Below are 23428 nucleotides of genomic sequence, written 5' to 3'. Positions count from 1 at the left end.
ATCAACCTGATGCTGCAGCGACTGCCTTTGTACTGTACATGAATGCAAGCTAAATAAGTAATGCCAGTTTCAAAGCCAGAGCTTGCATTTGCACACACTGCTGAGACTGTGTGTGGGTCTACTGGTATCATTTCACTTCCAAATTTTTTGATTACTTCCTTGATTGGCTTGATCTTGCTTAAGAGGTGTACACAGTCAGGATGGACACAAACTAAAGGTAATGTGAAACAGGTCACACATCCTCTGATTTTTTGTTAAAGCTCCCACGTGAAGTCGTTTGCTGCAGAGGAAGGATGTAACACAAAACCCTGCTACTGACACTATTCCATTTCATTGTTGTATCTGGTTTCAGGCTCCTTGTTTCAAAAACATCGAAGAAATGGGGCAATCTGTAAAATAAATAAAAGTGTTACCTGGAACGTTGTCATAACTGTTTTACTTAAGATATCACTCTGTCTCTCATCCCTTCTCCCATTTTTCCTTTCCTTCCTGCCACCCCGTGTTTCCGAAATATGTATCTCTTTATCACAGGCGACATTGCAGAATAGGCCTGTCTGAAGGAGGTAATGATTTTTTTTTTTTGTTCTTATTTCTGCGTTGAGAGGGATCAGAGTAGTGCTGGTTATCAGGCCATTTATTACCCTGCCAGCTCGCCACTCAGCTGTCTGGGTAAATGCAATCTCTCCTGATTCACACAATTACCCCAAGATAGAGAGAGGAAGAGAAATATCTCTCACAGTAGCATTGTGGGACAGAAGGAGTTTAGGGAAATACACAGAAAGGCTACCCGAGTGCAGTCTGTGTCTGAACACGAGTTGTTTGTTTGGAGAATACGTGTACTTTTTGTCTCCTACAACGGAAATAAATGTCAGAAGCATTCATCTCCACTCTGCTGAGTGTGAAATCTTCTGTTATCACTTCATTACATACACAATCCAACTGCATTAAACAGTTTTACGAGAGCTCATTGATCCTATATAGTTTTCCAGATTTATTTATGAAATGAAGCTTCTCGTTAGCTTTGGAGAGCTGGCGAGACCAAAAGACTGAAGAAGAATTGATTTATACATTTGGACGCAATCACAGTTTCTGTCATGAGAAGAACAAAAATATTAATTTGTATGAAAACTGATTGAATGTCGATGCCGATGCACTTTTGCTTTTTAAATCAATAAAGTGGTATGATGTTATATAGACTGAATATATAATGGCTTTCTACTTTATTGCTCCACTATTTCTCTAGTTTCCTCACATATGCACTCGTCAGATTGTTAGGTTTTCAATCAGCCAGTGACATGGCAGCAAGTCAGTGCATTTATGCACTGTAGGCATGGTCCAGATGACCTGCTGAAGGTCAAACTGAGCATCGGAATGGGGAAGAAAAGTGATTAAGGTTAATCTAAATGTGGCACATTTGTTGGTGACTGACAGGCTGATGCAACCCGTTACCGATAGCGTGTCCATTTCACGCTTTGCCTCTCCAAAACATGAACAGGACACGCATGCAGAAGCTGCAGTAACAGAGGGAGATATTTTATTTCAAAATTAGATTATTTTCATGTATGTTACAGTCTCCAGATCTCAACCAATATAGGACCTTTGGGTTGTGGTGGAACAGCAGATTCATATCAAGGATGCGCAGCTGACGAATAAGCATCAGCTTTGTGATGTTATCGTGTCAATATAGACCAAACCCTCTGAGGAATGTTTCCAGCACCTTGTTGAATCTGTGACATGAAGAATTAAAGCAGTTCAGAAAGCAACAGTGGTAGAAAGCTGTACCTAACAAAGTGGCCAGTAAATGTATATTAATCTACACAGTGGAAGTAACGTGTTTTGCTTAAGAACACCTCGACATATGATTTCACTACCAACCCTGAATATTAATGGACAAAGTCCTGAACCACAAAATAAAATGACTGATTTATTGTTGTTGTCTATGTGGTTTATATTTTTCAACCATAGCATTGATTCTCTTTCTCGTATATAATGTGATATTTTATGGAGATAACATGTACGCTCAAATTCTCGGCACGAGTTAGATAGCAAAATCAATACCCCTAATGTGTTCATACGTTCAGTATTAACTTAGAGCCAGCAGACAGCTAGAATTATTTAACACATAGACTTAAAGGGGAAACAACTCTGTTGAAATGTAATAAAATCTGCCTATCAGCACCTCTATAGATGATTAGTGAACATATTATATTTGGTTTCCTTCAGAAACCCAGAGTGTAATAGGTTGTGATTTTTCAGGGGCTATGTGAGGTAAATCTGGCAACCTAACAGTGACACAGGCAAGTGGAGCCTCTAAGGCGGTAATCCTGCATGCAACCTGTGCTACAGCTTGTAGCTTTTACACTATTATTTGGATTCAAATGACACAAACAGGACATAAATTGTTAATTACTGACCTGCTGAAAGGCAGATGTCAGTACTTTGCAACGAGCAAGGATAACTGTTTTATCCTGTTTGAAGTCACTGACAGAGTCACTCTTGGCATGAAAAGTGTTTAATAAATATAGAATGATCCCTTTTTATTGGAATCAACTGATCATAGTTATGTATAGTGAATTAGAGTGATACTGTCTGATATTTAACCCGCCCTGTACAACCCACAGATATGATCTCTTTATCTTTTCAAGCTGAGATGAATCATAAATCAAATGAAATCATCTCAACCATAAAAAAAAATGTCTCTCCTCTCCTCTCCTCTCCTCTCCTCTCCTCTCCTCTCCTCTCCTCTCCTCTCCTCTCCTCCGTTTTGGGACACTCTATCCTGTGCTAATGTACACTGCATTCTGTTTCACCAGTACAGTGGGAGTCATCAAAAACTGCAAAGAAACAGGCCACATTTCTCCCCTAGCCCAGCACTTTTGCGTGTCTGCAAGTGTGCATGTGTGTATGTATGTGTGTGTGTATGTGTGTGCCTGATGAGAAGAACTGCTCAGCAATATTTAGCGTTACTGCGACAGAACAGCTTTAGGACGGAACAGAGACTCACCTTCAGGAAAGACGAAATAAGAGGCAAAAAGGGACAGAGAGTGGGAAAGAGGCAGAAATGTGATTTTTGACACTTGAAATATTTTGTTTTAAGTTTTAAGTGAGGAAAAAAAAACCACCCAAACCACATGATAACAATAAAATTATAACACAAATAATAAGTTAAATGTAATGCTGATACACTAAGTGATACTGAAAGATGCTTAAATACTGCAGATGTGTAGTCACACAGGGGTGAGATATGATAATGAGAGATACATCTGAAAAAATTAGGTCTGTTTATACAATGATGAAAAACAAGTGGACCTGCACATGCTGCCTGCCTGTCGCATGGCTGCCTGTACACCCACCTACATCCACCTACACACATCCTCACTCAAAATGTACACAGAGCAGATGGGCAGCGTCTCTGTGTTTGGTGTACAACACAGGTGTCGTCCTTTGACGTGGCACCGCGGCAATTAAAATGCACCGGACATCTATCACGACTAACCTCAGGCCTGACACACACACACACACACACACACACACACACACACACACACACACACACACACACACACACACACACACACACACACACACACGTTAAGCCAGTTTTTTTTTCTTTGCTCAAGATTCAAATTAAAGGATTTGCTTTAACAGGGTTTACAGTGTGCACACACACAGAAAAACAGGGGAAGATGGAAGAAAATGTTACCTTAACAGTGGATGGATCACTCTTTACGTAACGACAATACTGCCTCATTTTCTATTTTTAGTTTAAAACAAAAATATATAGAAGGTCTTTTTCTCTGGCACTATGAATCATTATCAGTCTTATAATGTAAAACAAACATCATGACATGATTACAACAGGAGTGAGTGCACCCCTGAGCAAGATTTTTTACATGTTACGTGATTCAAAGTCGTATCGGCTCCAAATACCTGTCTAATTTCAAAATTGAAGAGCACGGTTTTCCATCCATCCATCCATCCATCTTCATCCGCTTATCCGAGGTCGGGTCGCGGGGGTAGCAGCCTAAGCAAAGAGGTCCAGACCTCCCTCTCCCCAGCCACCTCCTCCAGCTTGTCCGGGGGAATACCAAGGCGTTCCCAGGCCAGCCGAGAGATATAATCTCTCCAGCGTGTCCTGGGTCTGCCCCGGGGCCTCCTCCCGGTGGGACATGCCTGGAACACCTCGCCCAGGAGGCGCCCAGGGGGCATCCTTGCCAGATGCCCGAACCACCTCAGCTGGCTCCTTTCGATGTGGAGCAGCAGCTGCTCTACTCTAAGCCCCTCCCGGATGGCCGAACCTCTCACCCTATCTCTAAGGGAGAGGCCAGCCACCCTTCGGAGGAAGCTCATTTCCGCCGCTTGTATCCGCGATCTCGTTCTTTCGGTCACTACCCACAGCTCGTGGCCATAGGTGAGGGTAGGGACGTAGATCGACCGGTAAATTGAGAGCTTCGCTTTTACACTCAGCTCCCTCTTCACCACGACTGACCGGTGCAGCGTCCGCATTACTGCAGCCGCAGCCCCAATCCGTCTGTCGATCTCCAGCTCCCTTCTCCCATCACTCGCGAACAAGACCCCGAGACACGGTTTTCCTTTAAAGTAAAAAATATTCCATTCTCTTTAAAAAATGCTTTAGGAAAACTATATTGTTAAACAAGTGGAAACCCAACGCAGTGAAACTAACTACACCTGTGATTAAAAAAACATCAGTGAAACAAAAAGGAGATGATGGTGTCTGTATCTCTGCACTGTGCTACTTCATCGAAGAGAATTAGCAGAAGAATTGAAAACTCCAACCGCAAGACTTCACAAAAATGGAAAAAGGATACAAGAAGATCAATGAGCCTCTAAAACCCCTCCCCAAAAATCAGTGGTGCTCAGCTCCAGCAACAATCAGGAGGTATACAAGTAGCTATAGCGCCAGTGGCTGTCCATGGACTACTGCACAGTCCGGCTCTTTGCACAACCGTTATCAGTGGAAGTCAGAGTCTCTGTGACAGCTCGGACAGTGTGAAGGACATTGCATAATGTCAGCCTCTGTGGGTGGAGAAAAATACCTAAAACAAATGCTTTGGGTGCTCTTTGACAGAAACTACAAGGTTAAACTTTACTAAAACAGTAATGCAGTCACAGGAAGGAGGCAAGGGAACTCCCCTTAAATTATGAGGAGTGTAATCACTTCTATTTCTACTGCAATAATAAATAAGACACACGAAGGTACACGTTTTACACCATTCAAACATTTCAAACAGTAAGTACACACATATATATATTCCTCACAAATTAAAAACCTCCCTAAAAATAAAGTATGCCGCTGTTAGCGAAGTGTGAGGATGACAGCAGACAGAGAACACCCAGAGCTTTCCACTTTTGACTACAGTTCACACTCATGTACTTTGCAGGGAAATATCTTTAGAAATTACTCTCACGTCCTGGGTCTGATACAGACACAATGAGTGACGCCTAGCATGCTTTGGCATTTGAATTAAGAGTAAAACTAATTTTCAATATGCTGAATGTCAACTAATACTTAATCTAAACACATGAAGCACTTTAAACCTTTATGCATGAGTCTGAAGTGTGCCTGTGTGTACTAAGACCTGTTTCAGTGCATCGGATGTGTGTGTGTGTGTGTGTGTGTGTGTCTTATTAGGCCATATGTGTTTGTCAGCGTGTGTATGTGTGTGGACCCACATATCCACTAGTGATGATGAAACACATTGTTAATGTTGTGGGTTATTTTAGTCGACTGACAGTTGTTGTAGAGGGTGTTGTGTGTTGTGTGTTCATGTGTGAGGCCAGTTGTGTGTGTATGTGTGTATGTGTGTGAGTTTGTGTGTTTAATTGGACCTCCCTGAGCCAGTCTCCAGGTGACGGAACTCATCTGCTCTTTCCCTGATTAAGGACAACAGATGGACACACACACACACAAACACACACACACACACAATCCACAGAATGCTTTCACAGTCATGATTTATCATCAAAAAAATACTGAACACACAGACTGCACTGGTCACATGGGCTGTAATCAATATAAAGTGCACATACATACAAGTCACACCAAACCACCTTGAACTTCTACACACTTATTTTTGCTCACATGACTCCTCCGGTCCTTAGATATCCATCCACTGAGCTCAAACAAGCTCTTATCATCACTGCAAACAAAGAAAATAAACCCCTCCTTCTCCAAATCTGCCTCTCTAACTTGACATCCGTGTGCTGTCCTTCTCCATCTGTCTGTCTGACAGAGATTATGAGTTAATTTACTTCAAAAGAAAGATTGAAGATTAAAAAAAGTCTTAGTCAAGGATGATCCTCATAGCTAAAAAATAAATAAATATCTGACAAAAATCCCTTTTGTTATGTTTCTGTCATTAGACATAAATAGTCTAAATCTTTAATATTTATCTGGCAAATAATTTTTCCTCACATGTTGATATTCCTCAAATAAAATAGTTTTGGAGCTGTACTGGAGAACAGTACTATTAATCTAATAATTACAATGCGATAATGCAATATTTTTCTCTGAATGAGAAAGAGATGATTGAACACACATTAAAGCATTTATTAAGAAAGTGATGTGTTTATTTAAATTTTAATTAATACCTTTGAAGCTAAATGTTTTTAGCCTCAAATTTCCCACAGATTTCCCACCAATAACCTCTAACACCAGTTATTAAAAGGACAAACTGATCTTTAAGTGTGTTCTCTCTGGATCTGACTTATCCAATGAGGTCCCGCTAACCTGTAACAGATGTTTATCAACTTTCCAGCTGTTCAAAAACGTAAAGCAACACTTTACCTTTAATCTTAGACATTTGCACTTGCATTTAGGCCCAAAGCAACACAGCATTGTGTAATCATTGCGTCTGCCCATGCAAAGCCACATTTTAGATCATGCATGACACTCAAATTTAAAACACTGGACTACCTAATTGAAATGATGACTTTCCCCTCTTCCACTTCACAGTGAAATAACCTGAATTAATCTCATACTCATGGAACATGAGTCTAAATACATGTGATTCATTCATCTTAAAAGATCGCTGTTGTTATTACATAATATCAACATCTTGCAGGAAAAGTTTTCAGTGAACTCGGTGTGACCCTGGAGCTGACAGTACTCTACCTTCAGCCACTGTAAAACACTCCATTTGGTCTGCAACCATTTGCCTTCGGGGCGACATTAATGATAATTAGTAGGCTCTCAGCATGCTAGTTAATATTCCGCCGTAAAATCCATGTGATGGGAAAGGAAAGAGAGAGAGAGAAAGAAAAGATACAATATGCTCAAATGTAGGGGGAGACCCAAAAAAACGAAAGTACATGGACTGCTAAGAATCGTGCACAATGGGACAATATTTAAAATTCGTGTTACACGCTGCGATAGCGCAATCAAATCGATGAGCTTAAAAAACCATAATAATAATTTTCAGTCTTATCTCCTCAAAACATGGCGTCTCTCTCTCTCTCTCTCTCTTTCAAACACACACACACACACACACACACACACACACACACACACACACACACACACACACACACACACACACACACAAATGAAGAGAAGGGGAGAAAGGAGAATGAAAGACAGAGAAAGAAGAAAAGGGGGGGGGGGGGGGGGGGGGGTGATAACAGCTTCAATAAATCATCCGGGCCAGTCGTCGCTCCCCGGGGATGTGGGATGGATTAAATTAAGCACTCCTTCTACTCGTGCGTCTATCCATCCCCCCCATCTCTCTCTCTCTCTCTCTCTCTCTCTCTCTCTCTCTCTCTCTCACTGCGCCGTATAAATGCCAACAGCTGATCGCGAGACGGCACACTCACGGGAACACCTCGCGGAAGCTGCAAAGAGAGAGACGAGGGGAAGAGAGAGAGAGAGAGAGCGAGAGAGAGAGGGATACAGAGAGGAGAGAAAGAAGGGATGCTGTTGATGCATCCGTCCGCAGGGAGTCTTACTGTGATTTCTTTTTTTTTCTTACCGGCCTGAGTGGTCGTCATCAGGTGGAATAAAGGACTAATTTCTCTGGCAAAGAGGGGAGGACGAGGTGTCCGACCGTTTTTTTTCTCTTACTGAAAAGCTTCCAAAAATTATCCTTCAATTTTCCCTCTTGTTTTCTTCGCATCCCTCCCTCCCTCCTCCTCCTCCTCCTCTCCCTGCTCCATCTCCTCTTCCTCTTCTTTAAAGAGGCCCGAGCGCGTTGCGGGGTGTCTTCCATCGCCTGTTTCGTTTATTTATTTATTTATCTCCCCTGACTGCTCGCGAGCCCTCTGTCCCCTGGTCTGCAGCCTTCCCGCGAGCTCAAAAGAGCACGAGGCAACCCCTTCGCCTCCCCCGTACCCCCTCCCCGCGCCTCGGAGGGAGCTGTCCGGTGCTGAAGTTGCATTTCTTTCCTCCTGTGCGCGAGGACTAAACGGGGCGGACAGACGACAGCGAGAGAGACCGGAGCAGAAGAGGAAGAACACACAAGCGCTTGTTGATCGTCAACTCTTTCACCGGATCAATTCAAGGCTCGCGCTTTCTCCCCAATCTGAAGACAATCTTCCCCCGGCCCGCCGGTCTGATTGGTGTGTCACGGGCGAATCACCACGCTGGCCTGCCTGTCGGCGATCGGCTGTGTTTGCGAGTGTGGGTCGTTGTGTTTGTGAGTGCGTGTGTGTGCGCAGCTTGTCGGTGTCTCACCACCATGCCAAGGTCTTTCCTGGTAAAAAAGGTGAAACTGGATGATTTCTCCACCGGGGCGGATCTGGAGAACGCCTACCGGCACAGGACAGACCTCAGCCTGCGGCTACATGACAAAGGTAGGTCATGCAGCCTACACAGCGCGCACTAACAGGTGTCTCGGAAGAAAATCGATTTCACAGAGGAGGAGGTTGGCGAAGGTGGGAACATGTTTCCGAAATAAGACTGAGACTTCAACAGGATTTACCTGTTGTGCCTTAAAGGGATTCCCTCCTGTGATTGGTCGTTAAAAATTGACCCTGGGGCTTGATACACCGGTGCACATTCCTGCCAACCAATAACTATAAAATGTAAGCGTGAACTCAGAGTGTATCAGCACCGCATTTCGTTTTTTCTTCACCTTTTATCTTGCGTATAGCATCATCTAACATCAATAACCTCTGAAACTTATTGCAGAGTGGCTGGCTACCTGTGGGGTGATGTGGGTGTAATCAAGGCAGATAATTACAAAACATCAGACAGCATAGAGTTACCACACGCTTGTTACTTTTCTCACGGGTAATAAAAGCTTCAAAGCCCTCCACTAATCAGCGCATTGAAAAATATCAAAGTGGAGCAAAGCGTTATCAATAGTACAGACTGTGAAAGAATTGCATGCTGCTTCACTTCTGCAAAAGAGCTCGGACAGTAAAACACAGAAGACCTGTCAATCTCATAAAACTATGCACTCTGATAACTGGATGTTACCACACCGCACAGTCTAAGACTTTATTTACCGGGGTACATAAGTTACATTATCCTCGGTCGAAGCGTTGGGCTCAACTCTAGGAGTTGAGCTGCCGCCGAAGCGAAAAGGTCACTTGTGAAATCAACTAAATCAAGCGCGTCGCATGTTTCATCGATTCTGGCTTACACCCAGCGGGGTCTTTCTCTCCCTTCGCAGTGTAAGTAAGCTTAAAGGAGACAGAAACGGGACAGTGGTTATTCATATCGAGCTCACTTTCACTTGGTTTTAGTCGAAACCCTTTGCGGTTATGCTTCTGCAAGCTCGGGGTGATGTTTGAGATGCACAAGAGCTGCCTCCCATGTAGCTCTGAGTTTGCAGAAAACAATCTGATGAAACATCGTGGTTATCTCCTGATAAGTGTGTGTGTGTGTGTGTGTGTGTGTGTGTGTGTGTGTGTGTGTGTGTGTGTGTGTGTGTGTGTAAAAGCTGCATAATGGTCTTCTGACATAAGTCTTCACCTTCGCCTGCAGGTGAAGCATACACATCGTTTTAACGTTGTCTTGTAAAACACTCAGGTTTTTAGTGTTTCCCTGAAACATTGCTTTCTTCTTTGCATATAAAACGAGTCTCATCTCAGGCTCATCTTTCGACGTTGTGCGTGGCCCTTCCCCCTCGTGCTCTGTACAGGTGTGCCTGTCCCAGTTTTGCAGTGTTGGCAGATTTCTGCACCGTGGCTATGACGCTGTAACTGTTGAATGTGGATGCATTTCTTCTCTTATACCATTTTCAGACGTTTCTTTAGCCATATGAGGGTGACTTTTGTAATTATCCTGAAAAGACTCAAAATGATTGGCTGTTTTGTGCTCCTCCAAAGCTGAAAACTTCCGCACAACCTGCAACTATGTGCGTCACATTTTACAGGGGGAAGAAAAGAAAGAGAGCGATGCCTCTGCCCGTGTAGACCGCATGACTCCCGTCCCAGTGTCATCCACAGGCTAACATGTGCGTCCCATGCGCGGACCTGTCTGTGATTCTCAGCACGTAAAGCAAGAAAGCTGTCAGCGATGTATTTATGACGTCGAAGTTAACAAGCCCTGCTAGGTCTCACACGCCATCAGCCGCCTGTTCAGCCTGTCCCGGCCACCTTTTGTCTCCATCCCTAACATGCGATGTTAACAGCTTAATGCAGCTTCTACATGGCTCGGAGCAGAGTCAGCCCACAGCAGAACGCAGTGTTGGGAACAACCTTCTGCTTGAACGAACCGGCTTTGGAATAATTTATGTCCCGCCCTGCGTCCTGTGAGTGAATGATGTGACGGGACGTTGTAGTGGATGTTACATGGCTGTGATCATACGTGCGAGATAGAATATGTGCGTCACATGGAGCTTGTTGCTTGTTCATTACCGAGACTACATAAGTAATAAGCACAGGAATCTACGACGCAGGTGTCCCAAAACCTGTGGTCATTATTTCGTGCTTTCATCACAATAACAGCCTCTCAAAAACATTGATTAGTTGGATCTTATCTTATAGGTTGGTTATTGTTCCAGTTCATTTTTACACTCTATTATGTGATGAACCTAATGTGTTTCTATTGATAGTTTTTGTTGGAGCAGCTTGATATAAGCTCAGCTAATATTGCCACTATTAGCTTGTCTTCAGGGACAATTAAGGATGAATTGGAGCTATTAACTTATCCAACCTGTCGATCCATATTAAAAACATAAACAACAGTGTACAACAAGTGCATTTTGACAAAGGTATTGATTTACGCTTAAATCTAAGAATGTATGACCCATTTGTTTATATATAATGCTGGTTAGTACACATTAAAGAAGTACATATGTATTATTTTCCACATAAAATTTGAATGAGCGTTATTTTTCTCCAAAAATGCATCAATCATCAGGGAACAGGAGCATAAGCTGACTGTGCTGTGTGTCCCTGTACAGCTTTTCAATGGATTCCTGTAATTAAAGCCTGTCCTCCAAGTCATCAACTCCACAGATTTGTGAAACATAGAAAAGAAACACCACACCACAAGCCGGTACTGCAGGCCTGCCGTCATCGTGCCCCTGACACGCACTGCACTGGATCTGTCCATGGTGCTGATGCTCATTTTCACACGCTAAATCAGCTCTCTCGAGTTCAGGGTCAGCTTGTGTGCATTTACCATTTACAGAAGAAGTGTCTTGACTGCAGCCTTTGATGGCTAAGGGAAATGTATTGCTGAATTATCCCTGAACAAACCCTAACCCTGCAGACCCTTTCAATACACCGCTAAGGTCCACAGTTATGCAGGCAAGTGACTAACGCTCAGTATTTTAAAATGTCTATTCACATTTTTTTACGTGCAGCTCCTGTTGCTGCTGATCTGCTGTTTGTGAGCTGATTACAGAGACTATAATATCTGTAAGACAAATGCAGGGATCTGACTTGGACACAGATGTGGCAGTGTTACGGTGGTGTGCTCACTCACATTTGAAAAGCCTCTTAAAATCTATATCTCTACATTTAGAATGAGATGAGGAATAGATCTTACTGTTGCCTTATGTTTCACATACTTTGGTGCCATATGTGGTTTTATTTAAAAGGAAATTCAAATCGGTTTTTCATCAAATATAATACAGTAACACCTGTCATGTCACTGTTTTTTTGTCGTTGTTGCCCATAACACTTGGTGGAGGCTTTCTTGTGTTTCTACAGTAACATGTCAGCAACAAGTTACTGGTGGGATGAACCAGCTGTTTGAAATATTTATCCCTTCTCTATGTCTTTATTATAAACATAAATGCACTCGAGTGGGAAGAAGATTCAGGGGAAAACATCACACAGCTGTGTAAAGCCAGCTGTATATCCCAAACGGCATATTATAATAGTTTGCATCAGTGAGTAAGCGCTTATTTAATTCCACCAATTCAGATTGTGTAATTCTGGTCAGCGTACTGAATCTCTGTCATTACTGTATCTGTACTGAAAGATAAGCTTGTCTAGCAGGCTACAGCAGTTTAATGCTAATCTGGACTTATTCATGTGTTTCCTGCAGTTTTCTCCGCGTGCAGGAATTAATGCCCTTCACATTTCCTGTTGGTATGGATCTCTCTGTGATCAGAGAAAATGTTTTGCCACCTTAATCTTAACATAGCAGTTTCTTTACTACCTATCAAGTTATGTCAATAGGGGCACCAGTAACTAATGTTTTGGTCAAGTCCTGTACACCATTAAATTTCCATACCATGTTAAGATGAGCTCTCTTTTCAATATGCTAATACTGTTGTTTGTTTTCCATTAACAGCTGGTTACATCAGTGACTACATCAGCCCTGTTGTGTACGATGGTGAGAGTGACAGTGGCATCAAGGTCCCCTCTCCTGATCCTCTCTACGATGGTATCCACAGTGACTATGGGGCTCCCGACTCTGAGTCTCCTGACAGCCCTGGCTCAGAACTCACGGATGGTTATATCAATGGAGACGCTGCAGTGAGCGAGGGTTACACAGTCGATGCCTTCTTCATCACCGATGGCCGCTCGAAGAGGAAAGCTCTCAGCAGCCCCAGGACCATCCAGAGGCACACCTGTAACGAGTGCGGCAAAACCTACGCCACGTCTTCCAACTTGAGCCGGCACAAACAAACGCATCGCTCGCTGGACAGCAAGCTGGCAAAGAAATGCCCGACCTGCGGGAAGGTGTACGTGTCCATGCCCGCCATGGCCATGCACCTGCTCACTCATGACCTCAAGCACAAGTGCGACGTGTGCGGAAAGGCATTCAGCCGACCTTGGCTTTTACAGGGCCACATGCGCTCGCACACAGGGGAGAAACCGTTTGGGTGCGCCCACTGTGGGAAGGCCTTCGCAGACCGCTCGAACCTGCGCGCTCACATGCAGACCCACTCGGCCTTCAAACACTTCAAGTGCAAACGCTGCAACAAGACCTTCGCGCTCAAGAGTTATCTGAACAAGCACTATGAGTCTGCCTGCTTCAAAGGCCCCTTCTCTCCTCTCGGCCCCCTAGATGCATGACCCCCCCATATAGATCAAACGAGACAAAACTGCAGACGTGAATTACAATTACCCTTACGGACTTAACTGCAGACACAAACAATATATTTTTGGGTCAGAATGTGACCTTGCTTTCCCTCCTCACCCCTCCTCACTGGCCCTCTGCCCCCTCCCCCACCTCGCCTCCCTTGGAGCCTATTCGTGATAATGAATATGATGAAGATAGCACAATTTTTTCTCCTTGAGATTTGCCCACTTAAGGATTTAACTGATCGACGCATGCACTTCCTCAAAAAACAAAACAAAACTCTTCACGTCCTCTTCCTCTGTCCATTGAGGATGGAGACATTAATACTGACTTCCTCCTGGCTTCTAGATACAGTATGACTCCGTATATTTTGGAAAAAGGGATGACGATGAGGATGACGACAAAGACAATAGTAAGCCTATAGCTACTAGTTTCCTCCCTGCACTCAAATGCAGTGAAAGTTTTTTCATTCTGATGTTGTTTCTTTTTTGGAAGAATTATAGTAATAATAATAGTAATAATAATGATAATAATGCTCTGCTGCACCAAGTGACCATATTCTCTCCACTACTGAGGTCAAAATACTATTTATTTATTTATTGATTTATTTGTTTTGACATTTTTTTTCTTTTTTATGTGTTTATACTTGATTTGATAACAATGAAAAGTGTTGCCATTTATTTGTTGCACTTTAATTTCTGTATATGTATGTAGGATATTTGCCAACCTCTTTTTACCACTACAGGCCAAAGCATATGTCACTTTTTTGAGTACTATTTTTTCCTATTATGTTGTTAATATCTTTTTTCTTATTAACGTTATTGCATGCAAAAAAAAAAAAAAGAAAACAGAAAAAAATTATGAAAACCTATGCCAACATCATAAAAAGCTTATGATTTTTGCCAAAATCCTATAGCTAGAACCCGAGGGCAATATTATTATTTTTTTCTCTTGGAGCCTCCATAGGACTCTTTAAAAGCAATAATCACTTAATGCATGGTATTTTATGATGAAGTTATGAAGTATTACCTACTACTGTATAGCAGTTTAAAAATCAGGTATGTTTTACTTCACCTATAGTCATAAACAGAAAAAATACTAATATTACAGACATCAGGGAACATGCCAATGTAGTGTTAGAGTATCAAAAAGAAAAGTCCTGTCTTTCCTCTCTTGTTATGCACTGCCTGCCTCTTAGTGAGTAGAACTAATGTAGGATGTAGACTAGAGAGGCTGGGATCAGCTGCCTGCTGGGTGAGAGGCCTATTGTAGGATAACTACTGTATGACCCTGACTGCCCTGCTCTGCAATAGCTCTAGTGATTTAATTGTTAACAAAAACAAACAAGGCCTTACTTTGGCTCAGGCCTTTTCTTAGATTGGATACTTAGATTGGATAATTGGCCATACATCAAAATTCAGTGGTTTACTGATGTTTATGAGATGGCAAAATGACACTTAAATGCGTTTAAACAGTATTTCCTGTCACAGTCGGCCAAGTTTAATAACACCAATTTTATCTTTATGTTAAGGTTAAAATAGCAATCAGATTGGATAAATATGCAATAAGATATCCATCACCCTTAATTGACAGCTAGCATATATGACATGCAGCTGCTATCTGTTAACAACAAAGTTTAGTTGAAGTTGAACCAAAGTCGACTTCAGCCGAAATGCAATTACTCATCTGCTCTTCCGGTTCGCTTCCAACCCATAAAGCGTGCTTTCTTAAACCACAGGAACAGCATGCACTTTAGCTTGATGGTCAGATTGCAGCTTAGCTACAACTGTTGTAGATACACCAGACTGAGTCCTGATTATTCTGCAGTAGTCCCCACTCACCCCTACTGGGCCAACTGAAGGGTAACTCTAAGATCGAGAAACCTACGGACAGGCTAACTTTAATCAACCCCGACCCCATGGAAGATTTAACCTTTAATCTAGGTGGTCAATACCAGTGTTGCTGAACCCAGTTCTCTGCAGCTCAGAAACCTTTTCTACAGATTCATGGAGCTTCCCAGGAGACAGACTGAGGACACACAGATTTGCACAGGAAAATGTTTGTGTGTTCATCATAAAATGCAGCATGTCGACATCGTAATCTCGCAAAGAAACATAAACACGGGTGCACAGATGCATGGGTGCACGTCCTCACATGTGAGCACGCGGTGCCTGCTGACGAGCCATTTGGGGTGACTAAACTTTTGTGTACAGTGAAGCTTGAGCAATTAAAAAAATAGAACAGGTTTAATATTCAGATGTGAATCTTTAACAAAGAAAGCTTTTTGTAATTGCAGTGCTTCCTCAGACACTCAGTGTAAGTCCGGACTGGCCCGTATTGAACACAGTTTATAAGGGCACACGGACAAAAGGACAGCACGGTTATGTGGATGCATTAGCTAAACAAATTTTTATCTCAGAGATGAATGATCAAAGGCAGCCATGGTTGACAATTTTATAAAGTCAAAAAGTCTACAGTTTGTGATAAATGCTTTGCCGCACAATAACACAGTACAATACAATTATATTTTCCAAAGAAACTTTTTTTAAAGGCAATATTAAAGGAAGCACTTCTGTTGTGACTGAGGGAATCAGTGTGTGAGTCAGCAAATTGTAGGTCTTATCTCCTTTCTTGATGTATGAACTAGATTTGAGCTGCAATTACTTGAATTGTATCAGATGATTAGTCATAGCGCTCCAGTCTGTTATGGCCGAGCACTTTTGCCTTTTTACGTATGATTTTGGCCAAAATACCCAACAACAGTTATAAATACAAAAAAGGCAAACAGCTGCAAAAACAGTGTTAAAAGCATGATTGCGATTCCCTTTACGCAAAGAGAACAAAAGCATCACCTTTATTTTTCTACACACGTTTCTCAGACACTGATAGTAGACGTAAGAATAGGACAAAAAAGGGTGAAAGTATCATCTCTGCAGTTTCTCTGTTTACTTATCCCAAATTGTATCATTGTAAACTCTGGTTGAAACTTTGCACTGTAGTCTAAATGTATTAGGGCTAAAGTGGACGTGTGGCTATTAAGTGGTTTTTAAAGGAGAAAGGATTCGTTTTGAGTCTGTTTGTCTGTGTGTCTGTCTCTGGCCAAGCTCCTGGTCTGGCCTCTTTAAGCACTTCCATTTTAGTCATCTCCACCCTAAAGAAAGTAGCACAATGAAACTAACTAGAATTCAGGTAGAGAAGAATTAAAAACCTTGTACTAGCTTGACCTCTCTTCTTTTTTGTATTTTCAAGTTAAAGAATGGTAATAAACCTAAATAATCATTTATTGCAAGAGGGTTTGTAAAGAATCCTTTGGATTGAGACATTTTTACTGCTGTATAGTGATATCTGACACACCTTACCTCAGGAGGGTTGGATCTCTGTTGCAGAGTGAGGACCTCCTGGGTTTTTTTGAGCCAGTATTCAGACAATGTAAGCACAATGAACACAAAGCATTTTGTGGCACTTCATAATAAAGAATAATCTTAACGAACCAAGGCAATTTGTTGTAGTCTGTGTCATGTCTTAAGAAATATGTATTTCCTACTATCCAAGATAATAGAAATCAGGAAGTAATTTGACCTGCAGGTAATGGACACTGTGTTAATTGATTTAGTTATTAAAATTCCTGTTAGCTTTTTCTTCTTCTTCAGTTCATGCTGTTGCAGTGAGTTTGCCTTTTAAGTCAAAAGAGTGCTCAGTTCATTTGCATAGAAAAACACTTGCTCTGATTAAACAGCCCATACTTTGCATTAGCTTTGTCAATATTGTATATTTAGACAGGCACTGGGCTAACATTAAACTCACAGCTGACTTGATGGTTAAATATGTTCACCGTGATAACTCTGTATTAGGACATTAAACACTTGTTAAGTAGGGGAATGTTGGACTTTTTTTTTTCAGTAAGGCATTTGTTAATAACCTTATTGGATAAATCGAAGTCAAAGATAACAAAACCAACAAACCCTGATTGATGCTCAGAAGCATGTGATCCAAAATTATTTCCAAACCAGAGAGTAGACCCCCGAGGGAACAGAAAAAGCATGGATTTATAGACCTACAGTCCTAAATGTTTGAGACAGTAGTCTAGTCACTTTTCATCCCTAAAAAGTACTATGTGTGCTACTTTAACTCAAAGCTTTTGCAACGTAAACTGCAAATGTGACAACGCTGTTTTCATGTGCCGTGCTATGCCAGAATGAATCCCATCACTTCCTCCCCTCAGCTTGTTTCATTCACGCTGGAAAAAATGCAAAAAACCCCAGTCTGATTGTTTTATATTACATCTGTTTCTCTGATAATGGACAACACATTAAGCATGCACTACAGTACAGCTGCAGCTGTAAGTCTGCTCCACTGTATCAATCATGTGGTAGCTCATCCTTAAGTGAAGTAACAGTTCAGCCCCGATGTTTGCTCCTAGTAAGCACAGACACTCCAAATCTATTGTTGCTATGCCAACACCTGTGGTATCCAAGGCAATAAACTATCTACAGTATCTATAGTGGTAAACTACCTGAACTGCTTCAACAAAGACACAATGCAGAACCCTGCAGCTTTGTGGAGTATATTTGCCAACCCTAAACAGAAGATTGGTTTCTCAGCAGTTGTATGAAGACAGAAAAGTGACTGCCCACGCCTATGAATCACCTTCTCCTCTCCCAACCTTGCCTTTCAACTTCCCCTCTGATCCTCTTGGTTTTCTCTTCCACCTCTGTGCCTCCTCTTCCTCCTTCTTCACATCTGGGTTTCCTTTCCTCCCCCCTCTCATCTCCCTCCCCTTCGCCGGCATCACCTGTTTGCTTCTCTCACACATCTCTCTTCCTTCCCTTTTCACTTGTCCTCTACCATCCCTCTTCCTCCTGCCACCTCTCTTTTCTCTCTCCTGCCGAGTCAAACCAGGCCACCAGGCCTTTGAGGACCTGAAAGTCATTTAACTCCTGGTAGATAATAAGTCTTAGAATATAGCTCCTCTCAGATAATAAGCTTTATCACTTGATTGCTCTGCACGCTCCCTACTGTCTTTAGATTCATGTCCAGGGACCTACTCAAGCGAATCACACTATTTCCTCCCTGGCAAGTCAAATTAACACTGTGTGTGTTGGTGTGTGTGTGCATGTGTGTATCAACCACTACTTGTAACAGGAAGTGAAGGACTGCTGAGGGTGCAAAATAAAATCAAAATACCACAGGTTATATTCAGATAGTTCACATCTGATCTGTGAAAACTGTAGTTAAGTTTAAAGGTCCCCAGTAGTGACATTAACCTCTTCACTTAACCTCACGCTGACTTTAATTTCGATGGCATTTGATAACAGCGCAGAAACCTCTACACCTGCCCTCTTTTCCACACTCTTTTACTTTCTTTGATGTCATCGTTTCTGCTGTCCACCTCCACCCGTCTTTCTCCCACATCGTTTAACTCTGTGAACCTTTCAACACTCCTATCCTCACAAAATGCACTTTGTCATTAGTATTTGACTTGATCACCATGTTTTTGATGCAGGCTATGTTAATTCTAATGCAAAAAGTAACTAAAAATGATGACGCTGTCAATTAACAATAGTATATCCAGTCAGAACGCATGTACATTTTTTGACTTTCGTTTTGAAGAAACGTACTGGGTCTGTCACCTCTTGCACCCAACTTATAGTGAAATGGCAATAGAACCAAATCAGTCTGGTGTCAGTTTGCAATTGAGTGGAATCAAGTTGGAGACTGTATGCAATCTGTTTGTGATAAGTGAAAATTGCAAATATGTTGACATACACAGAGAAATTCACACTTAACAGAAATTTGTTGGAATCTGTTTGTGTTTATAAATTACATGTCAATACTTTGTGAACCTTCACCAATCTGTCTGAGAGTGATTGCAGTGATTGGAGACCGATTGCCTCCCACTACTCGACCTGTGGTCAGCCAGTGGTTGCAAACTCAGCTCAGTTGGTTAACTTGGAGTCGGTCGCTGAAAGTGAAAAAAATCTTTGTGATCTCCGGATAACCATCAATTTCTCTAAGTCCCACGGAGGTTGTCATCCTATTTTTCTTTCTAGTGTGTCCTGGCTGTAAAGGAAACTGTGCTTTGGAAGTTTTGCTGACTCATGCGATTAGTTCAGCAAGATCCAACTTGGATCAAAGGATTTTGCCAAATGTCCATCGTTAAAGAAAAACTCTCGGCCTGACCCGGACATTTAGAGTGAACCTAATTCCTCCGTGCTGTCTCCTGCAGAGCAGGTCACACCAGGTATCAGGGAGCAGAGTCTGTCGTGTGATCAGCTGCGGGAAATGTTTTGCAAGTTGAAAAAGTACAAATTTAACGAGCACATTATTCATCATTTCATTTCACTTCCTCCCATCTCGTTATATGAGGTTGTGCAGTGATAAGTCCGGCTTCCTCTGGGTTCTGTGATGTCATCTGTTAAAACAGGCATCGTAATGTGCTTTATGGACTAAGTAGTTCCATGCTGTGCAGGGAAAACGCGTATTAATTTAGAAAATGCCTTAAATGATGAACAAGCTGAAATGTGATCAGACCGAAAAATTTAGCTTCAACAGTATTTTTCATTTTGCTTTAGTGTGTTACCCTGCACTTCTTAACTGAAGTCCAAATTAACTTTGTTGAATGTGATAAAGCAAATGTAAATATGCGCTATTCTTACAATGAAGGTATACTCATAACTGCTATGGGCAAAAAGATGAAGGCAGCATTGCTGTTCCTCATCTGATCTGATAAAGATTTGCAGTTTTTCTTTAACGCTGCCTTTGTAATTGAGTTTTAGGCTCGAAATTTTACAAGTGATCCTAATGAAACACACCCTCCCAGAGCTGCTACCATCATAAATGAGGCTATGTTGCACCACTTCGATATAATCCCATGCGGATATGGATAAATAAACAGTACGTGCATCTACTCCACAGATTAGATTTGCATCCTGCTTTATCAGCAGGCAAACAGTGAACAGTAAAATATCTGTATCCATGTAGCTACAGCTTCCCCACCCACTCGTGCACGTTGTCAAGAGCGAAGTGGTGTAGGACAGGGTTGTGAATGTTCTCACCACATCCGAGGCTATTTGTAGAAATGGCAGCTGTCATCAGAAACATCAACAGGCTGAGAAAAAGTGCTGTTCACAACTCTGGTAGGTGGAGGTGTAGAAGGAGCAGAGGGGAGATGTTGAGCTCAAATTTCTCAATTTATCACCAAGCAGTTAATGAAATGCAAAGCTGCAGAAAGGAGTTTCCTGTCATGACTTAGTGATTATGCCATTAGCAAAAATAAATATATACAACAGACAATACTGATGTAGTGAGATAGCTGGGGAATGATTCCTTTCCTTGTTTCTCTTTCTTCTGTTCTTTTGCAGTTTTTTCTCATGCATGCTGCTGCAAACAGATAACATTTTATTATTATTTTTATTTATTTCTTGACAGCTGACATACTGTGATAGCAGCTTTACACATTTATGCCATTATTATTAATGCTTCTTCGCACCAAACAACAATATTCAGGCAAGAAAACATATTTAAAACATTTGCAGGAGGAAACAGGATGGATGCTGCTAGGAAACCTAATGGCTAAAGAACTTCTTTAATATGTAAGATGCATTCAGGAGACACAGTGTGCAACGTATCTTACCTGTAGCTTGCGTACGTTACACAGTAGGGATGTTAAAATGTGAGTTCAACAGCTTTACTCAGTCGGATGGTTGCAGCGATATTGCGAGCACGTCTATGTTTAAATTCTTTGTGCAGTCATGTGCATGTGTGTTCATCGTTGTTCGGCCAAAGGCGATGTGGTTCGCTTACAGTGGATGATTTATTGTTTTAGCAAGAAGACAAAACTGCTCCAAGGACAGCTGCGGGGCCAGAAAATAAGTGAGCTGAAAAGGCAAGCCCGTATTATTTCTACAGCAGTGTCAATCAAATGGTTTCACTACCAAGCACAATGTGTCGAGCTGGTGACAGTCATGAAGACAGAAGGGAAAACTAAGCTCAAGTCCAACTAAAAGTCCAGACATCATCATGACATATGTTATTTGTAACTCCTAATTCCCAACTTCTGTGGTGCACTGCAGGCAGCACATCTGATGTGTCAGCAGCAGCGGTGCTTGCACTTACAGCGACGGGAGACGCCGATATGTTTTATTTATTGTTTAGCGGCCTGCTCTGAAATGTCCTTCACTCATTTACCGAAATGTATGTTTTTGTATGCACGTGTACATGCGCGACAACAGCATTTATTGTTTATTCTCTGAAATTACATAAAGAATGTTAAGGTTGATTATTATTGCTCCATTTAATGCTACATTTAGAGACTCTGCAAGAACAAGGACACTTGCTGTTTCTCCTCGTTGTCGTGAGGAAACACAGCACAGCAATAATGCTGCTGTTTCAAAAGCCGCAATTACTAAAGCCATCATCATCTTGGGTGTTGGTTTAGCTCACTGGATATGAATCCACCCCGAGGCCCACCTTGTCCTGGTCTTTCCACTGTCCAGTTTATTTGAAAAAACAAGAAAAACCAAACAAAAACATGTTTTTTTAAAAGTCATCATATTTGTTGCCACATAAATCAGCTTCAAACATGATAATCTCTGTTGCATTTAGCAGCAAGAGTGGCTGTGAAACTGTCTGTGACACTAGAATAAGCTCTGTTATTAGTTAAGTGATAGCAAAGCCCTTGATGAAGGAGCCACTTGTGGTGAAGCATGAATGGAGCAGCTGATGCCATGTAGGTGCTCTGCCTGAACACAATGCCTCATTAGCAAAGAAGTGCAAAAAAATCTGATGCTGAAAACCCCACATAAAAAAATACCAAATTATTCATCGTGTCACTCAAAAATTTATAAGAGTCTTTTATTTGACTTGGACACTGGAAGAGAGCATGGGCTTGCCTCTGAGCTGTGTAGTTAAGCAAATACTCCCTTAGAGAGAGCAAGAGGAGACAAGAGAAATGGGCAAAAGAGAAAGAGAGAAGGTGGGAGGAGAAAGAGGGAGAAGAGGAAATGAAACAGACACAGAGAGAAAGCACTTAGGGAGCTGAGCAGAAAGAGAGAGGGAGAGAGAGAAAGAGACCGAGTGAGTGGGCAAGAGAGAGATAGAGAGGGAAGGAGGCGGGGTGGAGGGGTAGAGGTAGCTCGGGGAGGAGAGGAGGGAGACTTGACCCAGATTGGGAACCTAACAGCAGCAACAGCAGCAGCTGAGTGAGCTGGTGAATGTTTAATAGCGCCAACCACTTGCACGCTGACACACATACACATGCACACATCCATCCACCCCCACACACAGAGAAACACACAGACACTGTTGACTAGGACTCTTGTTGCTGGAGTTAAGCTCGCGCCTGTTGAATCACTTTATAGTATGTGGAATGAAAAGAACAAAAACCCCTACCATGCACCGGATTTACTGGTGATACTGGTGGGTAAGGCTGTAAGCGGAGCCCACATCTGGTTCTGCAGGAGCACAGGAATCAGACTCAACGTGGAAATCTTCCACCCAACATTTGCAACATTATGATATTTACATATTTATTTTTTGATATCAGCACTCTATTAGCTGCCCAGAAAAAGAACAGAACAGTAAGGATGCTATTTGTCATGGGGTACCTGTGCTGTAAGTGTTTTTTCTGCTATGACATTGAGTTACACACACACACACATAGGGTGAGTCTATAGAGTCAAAGTGAAAGACGCCAACACGGCAACATAATGTCCTACATACCATCTGTGCATTAGTGTGCTTCTTGGACGGTTGCATTTCCAGAGATGGGAAGTTATCCTTCCAAATTTGGTGTGTTCACATGTTACATGTGGACCCAACACAGAGCTAAAACCGCAAGTCGACAGCTGTTTCTAGTATGTAATAAACAATTATTCCTTTACTTGACTTCCCATCATGGTTAAATGAAATCTTTTTTAATGCAATATAATAGGAAGCATGGAAATTTTAACAATTCATCAAAAGTTTCACAAGAATAGCCAT

General features: G+C 42.0%; 1 protein-coding gene across 1 annotated transcript; it reads left to right on the top strand.

Annotated features, from left to right (window-relative positions):
* The first annotated feature begins 7846 nt into the window (after nt 1–7846).
* LOC309718089 (transcriptional repressor scratch 1-like) lies at nt 7847–17036 on the top strand. Its single transcript, XM_082553082.1, has 2 exons — nt 7847–8808; nt 12713–17036. Exons 1-2 carry the CDS (start codon nt 8694–8696, stop codon nt 13438–13440), a joined length of 843 nt encoding a protein of 280 aa, XP_082409208.1. The 5' UTR covers nt 7847–8693; the 3' UTR covers nt 13441–17036.
* The last annotated feature ends 6392 nt before the right edge of the window (nt 17037–23428 follow it).

This window comes from Aulonocara stuartgranti, assembly GCF_965226115.1.
Source record: "Aulonocara stuartgranti genome assembly, chromosome: 11".
NCBI lineage: Eukaryota > Metazoa > Chordata > Actinopteri > Cichliformes > Cichlidae > Aulonocara > Aulonocara stuartgranti.
Note: the sequence above shows the minus strand (reverse complement) of the source record. Positions and strands in the feature narration are given on the sequence as shown.